The 20,554-nt window shown below is 52.6% G+C and overlaps 1 protein-coding gene across 1 annotated transcript in view; it reads left to right on the forward strand.

The window, feature by feature from the left end:
* Positions 1-16,675, forward strand: part of SLC9A5 (solute carrier family 9 member A5) — a 17,395-nt gene extending 720 nt beyond the window's left edge. The window contains exons 2-17 of the mRNA XM_085314516.1: positions 7-88; positions 6,835-7,137; positions 7,850-8,013; positions 8,321-8,399; positions 8,715-8,892; positions 9,023-9,243; positions 9,427-9,629; positions 10,664-10,753; positions 10,899-10,969; positions 11,696-11,825; positions 12,341-12,429; positions 12,738-12,864; positions 12,995-13,169; positions 13,843-13,908; positions 14,165-14,296; positions 14,596-16,675. Coding sequence (XP_085170642.1) covers positions 7-88; positions 6,835-7,137; positions 7,850-8,013; positions 8,321-8,399; positions 8,715-8,892; positions 9,023-9,243; positions 9,427-9,629; positions 10,664-10,753; positions 10,899-10,969; positions 11,696-11,825; positions 12,341-12,429; positions 12,738-12,864; positions 12,995-13,169; positions 13,843-13,908; positions 14,165-14,296; positions 14,596-15,065 — 2,580 coding nt within the window. The 3' untranslated portion in view covers positions 15,066-16,675. The remainder of the gene's footprint in view (positions 1-6; positions 89-6,834; positions 7,138-7,849; positions 8,014-8,320; positions 8,400-8,714; positions 8,893-9,022; positions 9,244-9,426; positions 9,630-10,663; positions 10,754-10,898; positions 10,970-11,695; positions 11,826-12,340; positions 12,430-12,737; positions 12,865-12,994; positions 13,170-13,842; positions 13,909-14,164; positions 14,297-14,595) is intronic.
* The last annotated feature ends 3,879 nt before the right edge of the window (positions 16,676-20,554 follow it).

Genomic DNA, 20,554 nt, shown 5'->3' on the forward strand with positions numbered 1-20,554 from the left:
TCCGAGCTGCTGCGCTGGCAGTGGCGGGAGGTGCAGGTGCCCTGCCTGGTGGCCGCCTGGATCCTGGTGGCCAGCCTGGCCAAGATCGGTGAGTCCCGGTCCGGTCCGGCTCGGTACAGTACAGTGCTGTACGGCGTAGTATCGCCCCCATTCCTCGCCTCGCCCGGGCACTGCATCGCTGTGCGCTGCCCCGGTGAGCAGTGAGGACACAGGCGTCCGGGCGATGCTCGGGTCTGAGGATGGAGAAGCAGGGCTTGAGGGGGAGCGTTGGGGATATGCCAGCTGCAGGGCAGGTGAAACCTGCCGGGGTAGCCCCGGAGAGTAGGGTGGCATCTGGCCCTGTCTACCCTGTGATGCCTTGGGCTGGTCATGGCAAGGGGTGTCACCAAATGTCTGCATGCAGAGCCAAGGTTCTGGGGCAAGGGGCTGGAGCCCAGCTGKCATGCCTCCTCTCCTGGGCATGCTGGCACAGCATAACATGGCCCAGAGGGGATCGCACCAGCCTGGCACAAATCTGCACCACATCCCCCTTCCCTTTCYGTGGGATGCCAAGCAGTGACAAGCTGAGCCATGTGGCAGTGGATGGCAGAGCTCACCTGGGGGTAACTTGAAGGTGCTACCCAGGGACAACCCAGCGGTTTGATTCCTTTCCCCAAGAATGGAAAGATGGGCACAGAGGAGGGACATTGCGGAGAAGAGAAGCTAAGCAGAGATGCTGAGCAAAGAGGTTTCACAGCCTGGAAGCTAGCATAGCAGTTGCTCCCAGCAGGGCTGCAGGCAGTTCAATCTCACCAGCTCTGGGAAGGACTTGGTGGTGCCAGTGTTGGGCAAGGTATTGCCCTAGCAGCTTGGATCTGGGTCCATGCCTGGGGACAACTACAGTGGGTTGCTCTGGCTCTAGGTCACTTCTGACTCTTGTGCTGGCCAGCCAGGAGTGTTGTACATACAGACATGCAGCTGGGGAGGAACAGCCCCTACTTCCCCTCTCTGCTGCAAGCGGTTGCTGTGGAAAGGTGCAAGGAGCTGGGGCAGAGGATGTGGTTTGAGCTCCCTGCAGGGTACTGCTGTGGGACTGGCTCTGCTTGTGTCCCTGCTCTCTGTGGTGCAGGCAATCTATGTGTGCTGAGAGAGAAGACCAGGCACAGAGCGATGCTGAATGGCTGCGGCCTCCAGTGGGCTGGCTGGTGGCTGCACTTGGGTGCAGGATACTGGGGCACTCTGAGATCTTAGAGGAGATGTCCACATGTGGCGCAGAGCAGGGTCTCAACATCCCCTGGGGCTGGTCCCCTGGAGTGTCTCTGCCTGCTGTGCTGGGCCTCAGCGATGAAACAGTGACCTTGGAAAAGGTTTCCTCCTTTGGACCCAAGCTTTGTGGCATGGCCCCAAGGTGAGAGGGTGGGTATGCCCTTATTTTGGAGATGGTTCAATACTCTGGAAGAAATGTGCATTTGAAGGAGTCTCTGGACAACTAGGGATCAGCAGGAGCTCCCAACATACAGCTGTTGCCCTTGGCTGGCCTCTGCTTGTCCCAAGCACCATCAAAACCGCTGCTGTATGCCTSACACTCCTTTTCTAAAATACAGCCACGAGTGAATTAGGGGGCACTACAAGCTTAAAAATATAACCTTTTGTCTGCAGCTGTGCCACCTCCAGCCACTTTATGCATCTGTCCTAGCTGCAGAAAATCAGACAAATGATTCCTTTCTCTGACTGTTACTGTCTCTTTCAAACATCTCAGTGGAGCCACTCTTTGTTCAGGTTTCTCTCAATGTTTTTCCCAGTGCACTACCCCCCATTTTTTGCAGGCAGTGTGTGAGGATGCTGGACTTCTGAACTCCCCCCAAACACCCCTTGGTGGACAGGTATGCTGGCACGTGCTAGGGTCAGTGCTTTCCAGACTCAGCTRATGAAACTGGCCTGGGCTTCTGGGCTCATAGTCCCAGCCTGAGGCTGTGTCTTAAGTCCTAGAAGCAGCAAACTAGCTGCCCCTCTGCTGCTGTGGGTCATTCTGCAGGCATATCAAGGCTGAGGGATGGGAGCCCTGGACCTGGCAGCGCTTTTCATGCTGCTTGCTCCATTTTCTCCCTATGAAGCACATGGAGGAGGCAGTTAGCCCTGGGTACATGCGGGTGGTTCTACTACTCAGCAACAGGGAAAAAAGGTACTGATTAAATCCAGAGTGATTCCAGGACATGGATGGTCAAACTTGAGGACTTCTTTGATTTCTGATCATTAYCAAAACCCTCAGTCTCCACCACGATCTTCCAACCTTGAAGCTAGCTGATGGATTCTCTCTTCCCAGTGGGAAGTGTTGAACTGCATTGAGGTTGGCAGCAGTGATGAGACACAACCCTGATGGCCCATTTTTCCCATTGTTCCAGGCTGTCTGGCTCAGTGCATCCTATGGGTCAGAGTCATACAGTCATAGCCTGGAGCAAGGAGTGAAATCTGGATCCTGAACTGRGAATGCTTTAGGGCTGCAGGCAGTGCTCATGGAGTAGCATCCTGGGAAGACAGTCCCTGGAGATGGAATGGAAACTGAAGTGCGTGCAGCCTCCAGAGCACATAGTGGAGGCTCTTCAGAGACTCAAGGAGATGGAAACAGGGGAGGATGATCTCTGAAAGCAGGAAGGGGGCAATGCTGGCTGTGTAGGCTTGAATCTTGGGTGTAGGCTCATTCACAGGAGCTGTTGCGGTTGTGGTGCTGAGCTGCCAGCTCACAACCCTGTGACTGCAGAGGAGGAAGTGGCCTGGGGCCTGTGTAACAGGGAAATGACACTGTAGGCTCTGTTCTCAGAGGCAGTCACGATGCTGGGGTGCCCTGAGCCAGCAGAGAGCAAATGCTCAGGGCAGGGAAAACCAGTTTGGGTGTTGCTTTCCCACACAGGGAGGCATAATCCGGGCTCTACGGCCTTTTCCATACTGGTCAGATCATATATCTGTTTTAATGAGATATGAAGAAGAGTGAAATGAGGCACCACTGATGCTGGAAAGCTCAGATGTATCTGCATGGGGCTGGTGGCTCCTCCTGCCTGGTAGACTCTCAAGGCAGGGATACCCAATGCCTCTGTGCTTGGTGTGTTCGAGGGGCATAGGCACAGCATCCTGAAAGGGAAGCGCAGTCTCCCTACAATGCRTCTGTCTGTGCTTTCCTCAGAGATTTGGGGGTGTTGCTGGTTGGAGAGAATCAACCCTGCCTCATGGCTTTGAGTTTTGCCCTGCACCTGCTTCTCATCCACTTCTGCTCCAACATGCACCACTGGGCAGGGTTTTGCCAGCAGACATTTTTCCACCCAGTAGCATCCAAAGAAGTCCTGACCTTCAGTCCTTGCAGCATATGGTCCCTTGACCCTGTTGTTTCCAGTGGCTACATCTCTCTCTCTGGCTGCTTTCATCTTGGTTTAATTGTTCTGCAGTTTCCACTTGCACCCTGATCAACAGGATGGTGCACCCTGATCAACAGGATGGTGCAGACTGGCCCAAAGTTCTCCCAATTGCAAATCTGTGTTATGGATTTCTGAGTGTGGATAATGGCTCTGAAGTTAATTCACATGTGGCTAAGTTACTGTTGCTGTGGGAACATTAATACTGTAATTCTTGAATAGTGTGTGTAAAATTAGAGCTTTTACCACCCATCCCTACTTGCTGCTCCTGTGATGCAGAGCTCATGTTCTGTGACTTGCTTGTGAGAGTGGCAGCTTCAGTGGGGTGGAAGTGGGATCAGCCCTGTGCAGGGTGAGTAAAGGTATAAACCTTTCAGTTCCCTGAGCCCAGGGAAACAGATATCTCTGGGAAACTGAGTTGTTTGCAGTGGTCTTGCTCCAGAGATGCCCAGCACCACCTGTCATGCCTCTATTGCACCATCCCCATGAGTGCTCCTTGTGCAATAACAGAGGGTTTTCCTGTCTATGTTGCTGGGTAGGATTTCTGCAGCCCTCCTCCTCTTTTCTGTAGCCCTCTCCCTCTCCTCTGCTCAAGGCCAAGCAGGAAAATGATGCCAGAGATGCCCAGTGGGGGCCAGATGGTGCAGACTGGCCATGCAGGGTGGCACAAGGTGGGAGACTGGTGGCATGGGTCCTGGAGCAGGGCAGGGACCTGCCTATTCCCTTATTGCTCAGTACTGGGGATGTAGGAATGTGAATCACCTGGGATGCCCTCTTGTTGGAGCAAAAGGCTACGTGTGCAGACTGCATTTCTCTCTTCACTGCTTCTCCCTTCTTTGCCTGAGTTTATGGCCCTGGATAAAGAACAATCGATGAGGGCTGTGAGCCAAAGCAATGTCCGCTTAGCAGCTCTGTGTGTTCTCCCAGGTCGCTCTGCTCAGCCAGGGGATTTCTGCCTTGCAGGTGCAGCACAGAGAGTGAATATGGGTTGCCAGTGAGGAGCAGAGAGTGAGGATCTTGGCAATGCTCCTGAGCTTGCAGAAAGGGGTTGGATGTGTCATTTTCTTGAAAACTTCAGAGCTTTGTTCCCGTGGGTGGGAAATGGTTTCACAGTCTGCTTAAATCACTGAGTGAGCATAGTTCGCCCACTGGTGCTGCCTTCCCCAGGCTCACGTGGGATGAGCAGGGCTCTGATGCTGCTTGTGTAGCCATTTAGCAGAAATATTGCTGGGCCGGAGCTCAGCCATCCTTACCTGGGCTATGAGCTTRTTTGGAGGGCTGAAGTCATCATATCAGCACTGCTTCAGTGGAACTACCAGGCAGCACCCCAGCCCCTGTCAGCTGCCAGAGGTGGCCTGATAAGAGGAGGATGCATGGGATGATGGATGCCCTAGGTTCTGTGGCTGTGGTAGATAGCTGCAGAGCCATGACAGAAGGGCTGGCTTGGCCCCAGGTGTCTTGTGAATCTTCCCTCATGAGATCTGGCTATGGTTGGTGCTGGAGCTGCAGCTCATCCCTCCCTGGTGCTTGCTGCTCTGCCCTTGCCAGTTGTGGCAGTGTTCCTAGGAGGTTGAGTTACAGCAGGGGAACAATCCTGTAGCTTGCTAGGATTGTACAGACAGGGCTTACCATACCAAGGAGTAGTGCAGATCACTGCAAAGGATTGAATCAAAGAAAAGCAGTCCTTATCCTGTATATTTAGTTGTGGGCTCAGAGCTAGTTGATTCTGCTTAGGAACTAGATCTTTGTTGCTGATTAATCTAATTCAGTGCTCAGCAGCAATCAAGGAAATCAAATCAATCTAGAAGTGTTAGAATGGAGTAAAAAAAACAACATCAGGAGGCCAATACCTGAGTGTCCATGGTGTTTGCACCTTGGGGATGCTGGGACTGGTCCCAGAATGGATACAGCAGGATTGGGACAAGTTCAGGGGAGGAAAGCAAGGGCAACAGAGATATGGAAACCTACTGAGGAAGCATTGCCTATTCCAGAGCTTCTCTAGAGCAATGAGAGATGAGACATTGGGCTAGGCAGACCATAGCCTGTCCATGTGGGTCCCCAAGGAGGGAAGAAGCCAAGTGTCCTAGGGTCTTTGTGTGACCACAGCACAGCTTTCCTTCCAAAAGGAGACATGGGGTGGGATGAATTGGCACAAGTAATGGACAGACCTAATCCAGCTAAAGGTCTTTAGGAGCTGAGTTTTGGATGGGCAGCAGGTCTGGGCACGCAGCCAAGTGATGGCTCAGCAGCTGCTCTGATGTACCTTTTGCGTGCTGGGTACCTAGAGGCAAATTGCTCAGAGATGGCTCGGGGAGTGCCTGGAGGAACCCGCACCCCAAAAGAAGGATTCTTTCCGTTAACCCTGATATTCTCAGGTGGAAACCTTGAACATGTGAACAGCTTCCCAGCATGCTACAGAAGGGGGTGGATGTCACAAGTGCTGACTGGACTGACTGCAAGAACTCAGCTGTGAGGGCAAAATTGGTGTGACCCTCGCCAGCCTTCCCCCATGGGCTGCCTTCAGGAATAGCAAAAATATAGCACCTCAAGCTAGGGAGAAGAAATATACAGGGGTGGGAAGTTGTCCTTGTGGCCTTTCTGGGAAGCTGGTATGATTCAAGTTTACATAGGGTAACCTGGCCTTAGGGATCAGGCTGCCTGGAGGACTGTGAGCTGACTGGCTGGCATGGCATCCCACTGGCTTGTGCTTGACTGCAGACTCATTACCACAGAGCATACACAGAAATATGAGGGTATAATCTGCTTGGGTAAAAAATGTATATCCTATTTTGTAGCCATTTAAGATTTGGTCCAAACTTCACATTGAATAAACAAATTATTCAAAGTGTCTGTAAATCTACAGTTTCCATGCTCCTTCTTTTTCTGTGTGCAGGTAGGTTACCTAGTACCAAGGAAGGCTGCACTCTGAGGAGGAAGCTAGCTGACTTGCTGCAGTGTTTTGCATGCTTCTCTGTTTGCTTGCTCAGACAGCTGCAGACAAGGTCACCCCGCTGCCAGGGCTGAGCCTCCCAGTATCTGAGTGGGGCAAAGTGTCCCTGTGACCAGGGTGCCCTCACCTGAACAGCAGCCAGCATTGCTTGTGATGCTATAAACATGCTCACTGACTGGCTTTTTCCTTTGAGCATAGATGCCAGAGGCCAAAAAAGAAAACTACCCAGCTGCTTGGCTTATTAGACAGCGTCTTGGGAGGAGAGGGAGGCTCCAAAGATACTAGGAATTGAAATTGTGACCGGAGAGTTTCCTGTGGCCAGCTAGCTGGAAGGTCTTTTGTGCACACATGGCCACAAAACAACTTAAATGCTCTGTTGTTCTCCCCCTTCCCCTTGGGGGCAGCTGTGCCCCAGCCAACCATTTTGTGGAGCCTGTGGATTTAAGATGTTCTGTCCACATGCCCCTTTGGCTGATGTTGGCATTCTTCCTTTCCTTCCAGTTTTCCATCTGTCAAGGAAGGTGACGTCGGTTGTCCCAGAGAGCTGCCTCCTCATCCTGCTGGGGCTGGGCCTGGGGGGCATCGTGTTGGCCGTGGCAAAGAAAGCCGAGTACCAGCTGGAGCCCAACATGTTCTTCCTCTTCCTCCTGCCCCCTATAGTCCTAGACTCAGGCTACTTCATGCCCAGCCGGCTGTTCTTCAACAACATCGGTGCAATCCTCACCTACGCGGTGGTGGGCACGCTCTGGAACTCCTTCGCCACCGGCGTGGCACTCTGGGGGCTGCACCGGGCTGGGCTCATGGGTGGGTGCACAGGGCCCAGACCTGCAGGGTGTGGGGTGCAGCACCAGATTGGGCTATGGACTTTCCAGATTGGGTTGCACTATGGGCTGTATCTGCAAATGATGGTTAGAAGGTGCAAGGTGCCACCGAGCTCAGAGATGTCTGTCTGGCCCCAGTGCAGATTCCCAGCAGGTGTTGTAGGAGCAGGCTGATGCTCCCATCCCAGGAATAACTCCCTGACAGCAAGTGTCTGCCAGGGCATTAAGCGTGTGGAATAAATGGGCCCTGTTTGGCACTGGGCTGACTCACAATTTTTGTAAAATTGCCTATCCTTGGCTAGAGCCGCTGGCCCTGGCTGGACTGGACTGTATTTCAAGGTCTCTTGAGCCTACGGAGGCTGTCTGGTGCCTGGCCCTGAGATAGGGTTGCCCAGCTCTCTTTGGTGTATACCTGCCTGAGGTGAAATGATGATGCACCTAGGTGCTGAGGGCAACACCCAAATCCTGCTCCCCCATGTTGCTGTGAGGATGTGCTGATCCTACAAGGCTTTGGGTCCCCAGTGGCCTGAGACCACCCCCTGGCTCAACCCACTATGCTCTGAGCTGGGACACTGCAGCCAAACTGCCAGGAGCAGGTAGGGGATAATCTTGCTTCAGCAGGCAGGCTACTTCACTTGGTGAAAGGGGCATTGGTGCTGGTGGTGCAGCTGAGCTCAGCCCTTCTGTCCTGGCAGATCCCGGTGTCAAGGCCGGACTGATGGATTTCCTGCTCTTCGGCAGCCTTATCTCGGCTGTGGACCCCGTGGCGGTGCTGGCTGTCTTTGAAGAGGTCCATGTGAACGAGACCCTCTTCATCATTGTGTTTGGCGAGTCCCTCCTAAATGATGCTGTCACTGTGGTGAGTTGGAAAAGTGGAGCCTGATATGGGCTGAGGGTGCTAGAGTTCCTCGTAACAGGTAGAAGATGCACATGATTTCCCCAAGCCTGGGGAGACCCACGCCCTGCTCTCAGGGCTGCTCCGCTCTCCTGGTCCTGAGAAAAAGGGGGCAATGAGCATGTGCTTTACCTACTGAAATGAGCTGTGTCTCCAGGCAGATGTGGGACTGGCAATGCTTCTTCTGCACAGACTGTCCTGCCTGCAGCTGCTGCCTCTTTCAAGGCAGGGCCATACCCTACCTTCCCCAAGGGATTTGTGTTGCCTGCAGGTGCTATACAAGGTGTTCAACTCTTTTGTGGAGCTGGGCCCAGAACACATCCATGCCATGGACTATGTGAAGGGGGTAGGTGAGTATGTACCCCATCAGCCCCTCCATTTTTTCCCCCAGCATGCGAGTGTGGCAGGGGGCAAGCATAGTCACCATTGTGCAGTGGGGTGGGTGCTGAGCACCTGGAGCTCTGATACTCCTTCCTAGCTGTTGTGTGGATCGAGCATGCGCTGGCCATCAGGCCATAAGCTGTCAGATGGTGCGTGCTCTGGCAGGGACCCAGGCAGGAGCATGGGGCTCAACTGGCCCAGCATGGTGAGGCTATGGGGCCCAGGAGCTGAGCTTGCTTGCTCGTGTTGGGCCCCAAGGGTGCAAATGAGCCTTCTCCCCGCAGTCTCCTTCTTCCTTGTGAGCCTGGGGGGCACGGCCGTGGGGCTGCTTTTTGCCTTCCTCCTGGCCCTGATCACGCGGTTCACCAAGCGTGTGCGCATCATTGAGCCTCTCTTCGTCTTCCTCCTGGCCTATGTTGCRTATCTTGCTGCTGAGATGGTCTCACTGTCCTCCATCCTGGCGTGAGTACTGGGGTGTCCCTCCGGGATATCCAGGAAAGTGGGGGCACTGTGCTGAGCAATGAGAAGCTGCAAGCAGGCCTGCTTATCCTCTTGCAGTAGAGTCATGCTGACTCCTTCTGCCCCTCTGCAGGGTCACCTTCTGTGGGATCTGCTGCAAGAAGTACGTGGAAGCCAACATCTCCCAGAAATCCCGTACCACTGTCAAGTACACCATGAAGACTCTGGCAAGTAGCTCAGAGACCATCATTTTCATGTTCCTGGGCATCTCGGCTGTGGATACTTCCAAGTGGGCGTGGGATACAACGCTGGTGCTAGGCACTCTGCTCTTCATCCTGCTCTTCAGAGCCGTGGGTCAGTCTGCCCGGCTATGCTTCTGGCTGGTAGTGCCCAGCCCTTTCCATGCCAAAAAGCTGTATCCCTCAAGAGGACTGGGGCAGGGGGCCAGCCACAGCTCCTGGCCTGGGCTTTGCCCTTTCTCCAGGAGCAGGCAGGACTTTAACAGCATCCAAGGCTCTCTTTCCCCTTCTTCCCTAGGCGTTGTCCTCCAGACCTGTGTGCTCAACCGCTTTCGTCTCATTCCCCTGGACAGGATTGATCAGGTGGTCATGTCATATGGCGGCCTCCGTGGAGCTGTTGCCTTTGCCCTGGTCATCCTGCTGGATGGGGCAAAGGTCAAAGCCAAGGACTACTTTGTGGCAACAACCATCGTGGTGGTGTTCTTCACTGTCATTGTGCAGGTCAGGGTGAGCTCTGTGCCCATCTCCTGGTCACCATACCCTGCCTCTAGTGCTCCCCTCTAACCCAGAGCTGGCTTTTGGGCAAGGCTGGTGCACAATACCGAACAGCCTGTATGCTTGGGATATGCCCCTTTCTTCTGCAGCCCATTCACCCAACCAGGAGACCAGGAGGACTCAGATCTGGGCATCAATCTGTCTCTCTACGAACATCTTGCCCCTGCCTCTCTGCACTGATGCTGCAGCTGCTTCTGCTAGTGTTGGCTGGGTGAGGGGCCCGTGTGTATCAGCAGTGGGCTGGGGTGGGAGAAAGGGAAGGTCTGGTTATTGCCTTCCCTTGGCAGAGAGCTTGCAACCCTGTCTCCTCCAGCCCTGGCCCTCAGAGCATCTTCTCTAGCTTTGCTACAGCAATGTGCTGTGCAGCTGACATGTGGGGAAAAGCAGACTGCCAGGCATCCCATGAGCCCACAGGTGCCTGCTGCACCCCTCTAGCCACTGCTTTGCTTCTTTTGCAACTTTTAGTGCTCACTGCCTCTCTGGCACCCCATACATCACATGGCTGCCATGCAGGACTGCCTGAGATGGCTGTCATGATGGTGTAGCTATGACCCAGGTTGTTTCTCCACTGCAACAGAGTGCATCTGGCCCAGCTGCTTTCTTTACAAGCCTGCTGAGTGCCCGTAGCTCTGATACTCCTACACCCCTGAAAGGTACCAGGCCAAATCCATGGCTGAGCCACCCTCTCGGCCTATGAGGAAGCTGTACCATAGATTGACATGGGCTGGGTGGAGGGGCAAGGGGGATGGGGAGAGGAGAGAGGGGCTGCTCACCTGGACACAKGTACCCTTATGGGATTGTCCAATCCCCAGACACTGGCCATCACCTGGAGTCCCAGGCTCAGCAGCTTCGCTTAGTAGTGGCACATGTGGTTTGCACAGATGCTTTCCCTGGGCAAGTGATGCTGGTTCTACTCCTGAGCCCCAGCCATGTAGCGTCCTATCTCCCAGTTTTTCCCTTGCCCTCTGCTACCATTGCAGGGCCTCACCATCAAACCTCTGGTGACATGGCTGAAGGTGAAGCGCAGTGACCACCACAAGCCCACGCTGAATGAGGAGCTGCATGAGCATGTAGGTGCTGGTGCTGGAGCTGCCCCAGCTCCTCACATCACCGGGGCTGAGTGAGAGCAATTCGGGGCCTCAGCACCGCTAGGCATGCTCAGCCCTGGCATGCAGGGTGTGTCTCCACCACTCTCACCCTGTTCTCCCCCTCAAGGCCTTTGATCACATCCTGGCAGCAGTGGAGGACATTGTGGGGCACCATGGCTACCATTACTGGCGGGACAAGTGAGTATCTCACCTGCAATCCTCCCTAGGCCCCCACTCTAGGCAGGGCAGCATGAGCAGGAAGGCCATTTGTCCCTCTGTCCATCCATCTGGAAGTACACAGTCTGGCAATAGCTTTGCTTTCATGGAGCAGACCAAGGCTGCAGAGGTATCTCAGAGAGACACTGGGCAGGTGTGAGTGGGACAGCATGTCTGTGGTTCAGGTTGGTGTTGTTTGCTGGTACCGCAGCAGCTCTGAGGCCTCAGGATGTCTGTGGTGCCTGGTGGTAGCTGCCCCGGGGCATACCATATCTCCCAAGGATGGAGCTGTGCTGGGGAATGAAGCTTGACAAGGGACCAGCCCTGTTAAAACCTTGSGATTGTTTTTCTGCAACACTATGACAGGAAAAGGATGCCAAAAGCCTGTTTCCTGGAGGGAAAGTGCTCCAGCTGGGGAGTAATTCTGACCCAAGTCCTATCCCCATCATTAGTTCTGCCCATCACTCCCTCAGGCCTGCCAAGTTTCTGGCTTGCCGTTGGCCAAGGATAAAGGGTCAGTGTGTTCCCATCTTCCTCCTGTCCCCTCTACAGTGGTCTGCCCCTGGGAACTGCCAGATCCTCCACTCCCAACCTGCTTTTACCATGCTTTGAGCGCTTGTGAACTTGCACAGGCAGAAGGCACCTGACCCTTCTACCTACTTGCCCCTTCATGGCAGCTAAACCACCCTTGTCTGCATTTCGTGCCAGATGGGAACAGTTTGACAAGAAGTACCTGAGCCAGCTTTTGATGAGGAAATCTGCCTACAGGCTCCGGGATGAGATCTGGGATGTTTATTACAAGCTGAACATCCGTGACGCTATCAGCTTTGTGGACCAGGTAGCGGTGAATGGGCRTGCCACAGGAGCTGGGCCAGTGGGATGGAGTGAGATGGCCCTGATGGAGCTGGAAGAGCCAGCTGGGTCCTATCTGGCCTCTGGCCTGGAGTAGCAGTTCCTCCTGTGCATGACTGCACACGTCCTTTCTGGCTGAGGCATTAGAGAACTTCCCACTGGTGCACAGGCCCATGATGAGAAGTCTAGCCTGGCCTTGTTTGCAATATAGTCATGCTGATAGGGACAGAGGGATGCAGATCCCATGATGGGCCTAGGGAATGACTATTCATGCAGCTCCTTTGAGCACGAGTACTTGGTCTGGCTGCATAGCATTCCGCAGGAAGTGTGTGGCAGCTCCTGCAGGTGTCACATGCCTCCCCAGAGCACTCTGCCTTGCTGGCTTATGGCCCGGCACCAACCTAGGCCCAGTGGTGCATGGGCACCAGGGGARGCTGGTGACTCTCATGCGGCCCAGCTGGCTTTCTGGCTACCCTGACACCTGCTGCGCTTTTTCCATAGGGTGGCCATGTGGTCTCTGCTGCCAAGCTGGCATTGCCCTCTATGCCCAGCCGCACGTCCATGTCAGAGTCGTCCGTCACAAACCTTCTGTGAGTATGAGCACCCTGAGCTCCCAGCCTCTAGGCAGACCCCACTGGACCCTGTAGCTGCCTACTCTTACTGCTGTTAAGTTTTGATGGTACAAGCTGTGTTGGAGCAGGAGCCCTGCTCCATGATCCCATCTCCCCTGGCCAGACTCCCCACTCTCATCCCACAGAGCTGTGCTGCCCCACTACCTCAAAACCCTGCTGTCTGGCATGCCCCATGGGCTGGTCCACAGCTGTAGGTGGGGCTGGCTGCCAGTTATGGGCCCTGCCCAGGGCTGCAATGGGTGCTCCAGCTCCACCTCACCCTCTAGGAGGGAGAGTGGCAGTGGCGCATGCCTGGACCTGCAGGTGATTGACACAGTGCGGAGCCGCCGAGACAAGGAGGATGCCGTGATGCACCATGTGCTGCGAGGGAGCCTTTACAAACCCCGCAGGAGGGTGAGCATCCTTTGGGACATGACAAATGGCTAAAACTAAGTGTAACAGCACCCTACATGGGAGGAGGGATGGAGGATGCTCTGTGGGGCTGGCTGCTCACCCTGTGTCTCTTTGCCTCTCCCTTGGCCAGTACAAGGCCARCTACAGCCGTCACTTCATCTCTCCAGATAAACAAGAGCGGCAAGACAAAGAAATCTTCCGTCAGAACATGAAAAGGCGACTGGAGACCTTTAAATCCACAAAGCACAACATCTGCTCTTCCAAGAGCAAAGCCAGGCTAAAGGAAAAGGGCAGGAAAAAGGCAAGTGCTCCCCAGTCTCACGCTTCCTCACTAACTTAGATATTCAGCCTCCCCCAGGCTGTGGACAGTGAGGTCCTTCAGTGGGTAGATGAGGTGCTACAGGGCACTGGCATCTCCAAAGCCACAGAGGAGAGCAGAGACAGGCTCCAGGGCCTCATCTCAGTTATGTGTGTGCTTTGCATAAGCAGTGCAGGTGCACAGCTAGTATTGACCATACACAGAGGCACATAAGAGTTGCATGTCCATGTGTTCCTATTGTGTGAGAACAGCCTTGGGATACTTGTTTCTTGGGAAAGTGGTTGTGAGCCCTAGAGGAACATTTTCAACCTGCCACAGGAGCGAAAAGCTTGTTTTCAAAGTGCACTCAGTGTAAAGTAGTCTGAATGTTGTTGCATATCCAAGAGAGTTAGGCCCAGAAATGTGACATGGCTTCTCAAGTTGTGCCTTTGATGTCTGCCACATGTGATGGCTTTTGAAACCCTTTCAACTGGGCTGTTTATTACTGAGCCATGAAGGTGCCAAACCTCAGGACTGGGAACAACTAGCTGCCAACTATGAGCCAGCTGGGGTGAGAGTATGTCTCCCTGGAGGCTTCTGTGGCCTCAAGAGCTGTCTGGAGGTGGGGCTCAGGGTTTGCACAAGATAGGTCCTGACACTGCCTTTTCCTTCACAGAAAGGCATCTCTCTGGCGAGCGATTCACCCAATGGGAAGACACAAAGAAATGTCCCCTGGCAGGAGGCGGGTAAGGCCAGCAGGCTGGCAAGATGACTCTCCAGGACTTGGTTTGCAGATCCTGGCAATGGAATCTTGCTCGGCCAATTGGGGTGGGATGGGAAAATCCCTTTGCACCTGCTTGCTGCCCCACTGCTAGCTTGGTGGTGGGACAGCACCGCAGGTTGGGCTGGCAGCAAGTTCTTCTCCAATGGATGCTTGCTCCCTGGAGGGTGAGCTTGCAGGGGTGGCCCATCCTCCAACCATCCTCTCATGTCTGGCTGCAGCTCCAGTCTTGGTGATGGTCAGCTCAGATGAGGAGGAGAGCAACAGCTCGGAGACAGAAAGAGAGGATGATGAAGGGATTGTATTCATTGCTCGAGCCACCGATGAGGTCCTGCAGCGAAAGAAGACTCCTGGTAGGGACCAGCACTCCCACAGTGGGCAGGGGAGCAGCCACCATGTAGTTTGTCTTCATTCTACCTAGGAAGCTAAGTTGCCCTCAGCCTGGGCAAAACCAAAGTCAGGAGAGCAGGGGAGWGTTGCTCTTCTCTATAGCCCATGGAGGCATGGCAGAGCCTCTCTGGGCTTCCTGGCAGCTCCTGCATCCCTGAGTCATCTGAAGACTCCCCAGTTGGTACCTCTGGCCCTGGCAGTGTTTGCAGGGCCCAGGGAGAGAGCAACATTCCTCTTACTGTCCTTCTTTCTGCATTCCCAGGCAGYCTGGATGTCTGCCCCAGCCCCTGCATCATCCCACCATCTCCCACTTTGGCAGAGAAGGAGCTGCCATGGAAAGGAGACCAGGCTGATCTGGCTGTTTATATCTCCTCGGAAACTACCAAAATCGTGCCAGTGGATATGCAGAAAGCGTGGAACCAAAGCATCTCTTCCCTGGAGAGCATCGCTTCCCCACCAGGCATCGAGACAGGACCCCAGCACAAGAGATTTACTTGCCCAGTGCTGGAAGAGCAACCCCAGTCTGCTAGCCAGGTGACACCAGAGCAGAGCTCCTGCTTCCAGTTCCCTAGCCATATCTCCAGGAGCAGCAGGTCACAGAGTGATAGCAGCCCAGATGGAATTGAGCAGCAGGAGCTGCAGCCTTTGATGGCTGCGGAGGAGCTGAGCAGGACAATGCCCTCCACAGAATCCAGGTGGCTCATCCAGTTCAACAAAGCAAGCCACCTTTGAGGCAGACTGCRGATGGGGAGGGGGCTGGGGAGTTGCAGACAGGCTGCAACCAGCTGACTGCTCTGCTGTCTTGTTTGTAAAGCTTGTGTATGTCTCCATAAATTCTACAAGTGGAAGGAGATCTTGGTACTCCTGCTGGAGCTGTGCTCCAGACTGGGCTTTGCCCGCACACCTATCAATGCAAAATTGGTAGGTAAATGAGCTTCATGCTGCAATAGTGGGTGCCATCCACCCAGAGAGGTACAGACACAAAACTTCTTTCTTCCTCTCTGGTGCTTACAATCCTTGCCGCCCTGGGAGGCCAGAACTGTTCCTTCCAGAGCTCGGATCCCAGCCTTAATTGATTCTGCCACAGCTGTGCCACCCTGAGGTTTGGGGGTCCTGGCTGACAGGGTGTGACTGCTCACAGGTGTTAGGGCACAAACTGATTTTCCAGCATGTCCTTGCATAGGAGGCCTCACAGGCAAAGGACAGGGAGTGGAGGCCAGTGCATGAGAGACAGCTTGTCTCCATAAAGTGACTGAGCCATTGGCTTCATTGCTGCCATAGTGCTGGTTTCCCTACAGCAAGCATAGRCTTTGGCCATGAGGCAAGAGATTGGCTCCTTTCCATGGCAGCTCCATGTTCCCCATGTTATGGATATAGCACGGAGTCAATGCTTTGACTTTCTCAGGACTGGGAGCTGCGTTCCTGGGGATCGGCAACACCAGGAGCCAGACTCCTGAACACGCACACACAGGGGGAGTCTCTTAGCACCCAACCTGCTGTGTCAACCTCACCTTTTGTCTGGATGTGTTCCCAATATCTGCTGTTGTTCAGCTCCCCAGCTTTGTAGGAGGCAGCTGCCCAGCACAGTATCCTGAGTATTCATCCTGCCTGCATCCCAGTTCCTCCAGTTGCCTGAAGTCCATCAGCCAGGAGGGCCAGCTACAGTGAGAGGAGGGGAACAAGTGGGACAAGCAGCAGATGTGAATGAACATCAGGAGCAGGTACAAAAGGGGAGAGTTGAGAGCATCCTTGAGGTAGAAATGGCCCATGAAGTGAATCATTTCTGGTGTGATCCCGAGGGGCAAGAACCGGGCCYGAAGAGCTGCTGGACACATGAAAGCTCAAGCACAGCAGTATTCATCAATGGTGACCTGGGCTATTAGAGCTAAATGTTAAGCCCATGGGGTTTCTCCCAGCAGATCAAGTAAATAACTGCCTGGTCCAGGCTGGTTAGGGGTGTTGAGACAGCAGGTGTTGAGGGGACACTTAGATGTGCTCAGTAAGCAGTACTAGAACCCAGCATGGGATAAGCAAGCTTGTGGTACCCAGTGGTACTGTTAGAAAGGCTCAGCAAAGGCCATTCTGCTCTGTACCTGCCCCACCAACTTGAATGTGAGTGAGGTTTTGGAAGGCTTTTATATAGTTTTGCATTTCTTGTATGCCTTATTCTGGTTTTGATTTCTGATATTGGGCTATATTAAATCTCTAGCTGGGTCAGTGTTTTCTGTAGCCATGGGCACCACAAATGACTCGAGGATTATCTTATTTGCAAGAATATTGTTTTAATGTGAAAATATATGAAGACTATTTTGTAATGTTCAATAAATTGGAGTTGGAGCAGATGTCACCATCTGGTCTCACTGCTATCTGGGAACATTTGCACATCTTGCTTCCTACAGCTTATGGTTTGGTTCTCCCTCATGAACACCACATCCTCATGCCTCTCTGCTCTTCTCCACCCTAGGACACAGCCCACCTCTCATATTTGATGTGCTTAACTGGCTTTCCTAGTTCAATAATGTTTTTGCTGAAAACATGAAGTTCTTTCCAAATAGAAGCTTACTTGCAGCATTGGTGTAACACCCAATCCATCATTATGTTATTTCTCACTAGAGCATCYAGCAAGAGGCTAGCAGGCTGCCTGCTGTCTCCAAGTTTAGCTCTGTGCTGCTGTCTTCCGAATGGCCATTCCTGCTTAGCATCATGTTTGCCTGCTCAACAGCACAGGGCTGACAGCCCATAACTTCCCACATGCCTACCCACCTCTACAGATTTGTCATCTCTCTGAGGCCCCTGATATTACGAAAGAACATCCTCTATACTGTTGGAATTTTTAGAGAAGCACCRCCCCCAAAGAGCTTTCAGCACCTTCTGAGATGCTGAAGCTGTGAGCATGTCCATGGTTCCTACTTCTTCACCAAAAAACCTGCTACRGTTTTCAGACACTGAGTTCAGGGTGTTGCCGATCAAAGGAAGCTCTCAAACTGATGAGTTCAAATCAGTGCCAAAAATCCAGCCCTGAAAAAACCTTTTCCCAGCTCAGCCTGAGTTGTTGGGCAGCTGCATCTGTCTATGTCAGTAGAGAGGCTATAACTTCCCTCGCTTTGTTGGCCACGCTCCTCCTAATAGAGCTCCAATGTGGTTTACCTGATACACAGGATCAACATTTTGCTCATATTCAAATTGACATCTTCAATTCCCAGTCTCAGGATCTTTGCACTGCTCTCAGTGGAACCTCTTGCTCCTTGCAAGTGTCCCATCTGCCCGGCATCCCAATGTCACAGCGATGCTGGCCAAGGTCTTTGTGTACTGGACCTTCATGCTGATGCATTGTCACAAACCAGCAGGCAGGAGTGGCCTCATAGATAGCACAGCCCTGACTACAGCAGGTGGCGCTGGTGTGTCCCACCAGTCGGCCATCACCTGGGGTGTCTACGGTCTGAAGGTACCACACTGCAGAGCTGTATGGGAATGTAGCGATAAGAAAATGAGATGACACTGCAGAAATCCTCAACTCTGGTAGGTTGGGAAAATTAGCGATAAGGAAGTCAAACAAGGGAGTTATAGGGAATAATGAAACCTGATTAGATAAAAGATAATTCAGCTTGTGATTGGTTTAAGTTGCTACTTTCAAGAGGAACAACAGGGAGAACTATATTAATACCATCCTATGTGGGGTGGACTCTGCTCCAGACAGCTGGACTTCCCCCTGAACCTCCATGCAGTGAGAACACCTGCACAGTGATTCTTCCATGACAGACAGGACACTGAGAGTTCAGAATTCATAAGACAGCAACTCCATTGCACACCCGAAGTGCACATAGAATTGTGTTTTAGTGCTTGGCTATAGATAATTAAGCTGAAAGATCACAGTGTAGGGGTGAGCAATAAATACTTATAATTGACAGCTGTGCTGCATCTGGAGTTCTTGCTCTTTCATGGATCCCCTTAAGTTAGTGAACATCCAAAAGAATCCTGGGTGCAGCACCATCCTTGGTGCAACACCACACACATTCATGTTGGTGGTGCACAAGAGCACTCATGAGTGTCGGGTTGTTTTGCTGGAAGGGGTGGATCCAGGTCCTCAGAGGAGGAAAAGCAGATCTTCAGGAATCGCTCGGCCTGGTTACTGCTGCCTCACACTGTTATTTGAGCCCACTAGCTAGCATATTTAAGCTGTATGGCTGGCTTTGGGACCAGCATGCAGAGCAGTTCTGTGCAGAGATGTCAAAYGTACTGGTTCAGATGTGGTTGCTGACTGTCCAGGTTTCCCCCTTGAGATGTGGCTCCACTCCAGGCTCTCCATTTCACCATCCTGCAAATGGTGAGGTTGGAGCACCCTCCTCCCATCCTCAATTCAAGCCGTGCTGTGACTGCTCAGCTGCCTTCCATGGACAGTGGCTCCTGCTACACCCTCCCCCCAAATTTCTGTTAGTATTTATTCCCCCACTCCAGCCTCTCTATTTTTCTTTACCAGAACAGATAGCARGCAGGATCCTGGCTGCACAGGACTGCTCTGATCCTTCCAGCACAGCACAGATATGTTTCTCCCAGCCTAAAAATACTAATGTGCTTCAGTGGAAAAACACAAGAACRAGGCCAAACCACGAGAACATGTGCCCAAACCTTTACTTCTCCAAGACAGAATAAAGCATAACCAAAGGAGTTGCTTGTCAGACTGTAACCCTCTGAACATAAAACCCTCTGACTGTTTTTATAAGCAATTCCATCCCAGAGCTGTCTGAGCATTGTAGACCAGTCATTGTGCACACAGGCCTCTTCTTGCTCTGCTATTAGGTCTGTACATTTTTTCCATGGTGATTTACTTTTTCCAGTGCTCAGTTCATCCAGTTTCTCCATGGTAGTGGCACTCACAAAGTTAACAGAGTTAACAGAGTGGCCACATAAAGCYACTTTGGTAACAGGGCGCATCAGCTGGAGCCTGGCTCCTTTGGCAGAGCCAAGCTGTGGGCAGTGGATTGCTGCCAGCCATCTCAGAAGGTCACAAGTGACCTAAGAAGCAGCATTGTGCAGTCATCTTAAAATGATGGCCTTGTCATTGCACAATAAATGTTGGAACATTAGATAAAATTTAGGCTCGAAGGAACTCAAGAAGTCTCCAGTCAAAGCCCAGGCTATGCACAGCGCTGACTGCAAAGCTTGAACAGGYGGCTCAGCGCCTCCTTCAGTTAGGTTTGGAAAGTCTCCAAACATAGAGACGCCACTATCTCCCCATCCCAGGACTGCACCACTCTCACACTGAACAATTTTCTCCTCATGTTCCATAAGAAAATCTCCTGGTTCAACTTGTCCTCCTTGCCTGTTGTCCTTTTAGAGATAYCTCTCAGAAGACTTGGGCCTGGATTCTCTGTACCCTCTTTGTCTTTTTTTCTTAGAGCTGAACAAACTCATTTCTCCCTGCTATGTCAATCTCTTTTGTTAAGGGGAGCACAAAACTGTACCCAGTGTTCAGATGTGTCTCACAGGTACCAAGCTGAGGGGAATAATCACTTCTTTGAGTCCACCGGTTTCACTTTCTACAYTGCAGCAAGGGTGTTGTTGACAGACAGCGAACCTTGCATGCTTTTTCTTTCTGCTCTGTTTCTGGAACACTTTTGACACCCTCGTGTGATGTYTTCAGGTTGGCCTGTACAAACACAAGTGGTGGGAAGCCAATGAATGAGAGTCAAGCTTCTCACCTCCCACCCAGCCCAGCTTTTGTGGCAAGCATGAAGTGTGGCAGAAGCTTAAGTCTTGCTTACATTTTCATGTGAGAACAGCAGGAATGCAAATGCAGGAGAATTCAGATGTGTTCAGCCTGATTGTATTCGGGTAGACACATTTTGAGATATGTCAGTTTGTTCTTTGCTCTTTTCTGCTCCTGTCTGTCTGTCCTGGCATCCTGTTCACCTGGTTCWGTGTCCAGTAGGTCCTTCTGCATCTTTCCTAGCCTCCTATAACTTATTTCTCTGGGCCAGCTGAGCAATCAGGATGGTCCTGGGAGCTATGACCAGATGTTACTGGTCTGTGTTACGGGAGGTCAAAGGGGATGATGGTAGGATTTCATTTGCTCTAAAGCTCCCCAAATGGGTTTCTTCCAAGGAGTGAGACATGAAATTCATGGCACTGGACACCCCATTGCCAGCCTCTGCTCTGCAGGATTGCTTGTTGGATGCTGAACTAAATGGCAGTAAAACCAACTGATGGCACTGTGGCTGCGG

The sequence above is a fragment of the Rhea americana genome, unplaced genomic scaffold, assembly GCF_003343005.1.
Source record: "Rhea americana isolate MKP2758 unplaced genomic scaffold, rheAme1 scaffold_406, whole genome shotgun sequence".
Lineage (NCBI taxonomy): Eukaryota > Metazoa > Chordata > Aves > Rheiformes > Rheidae > Rhea > Rhea americana.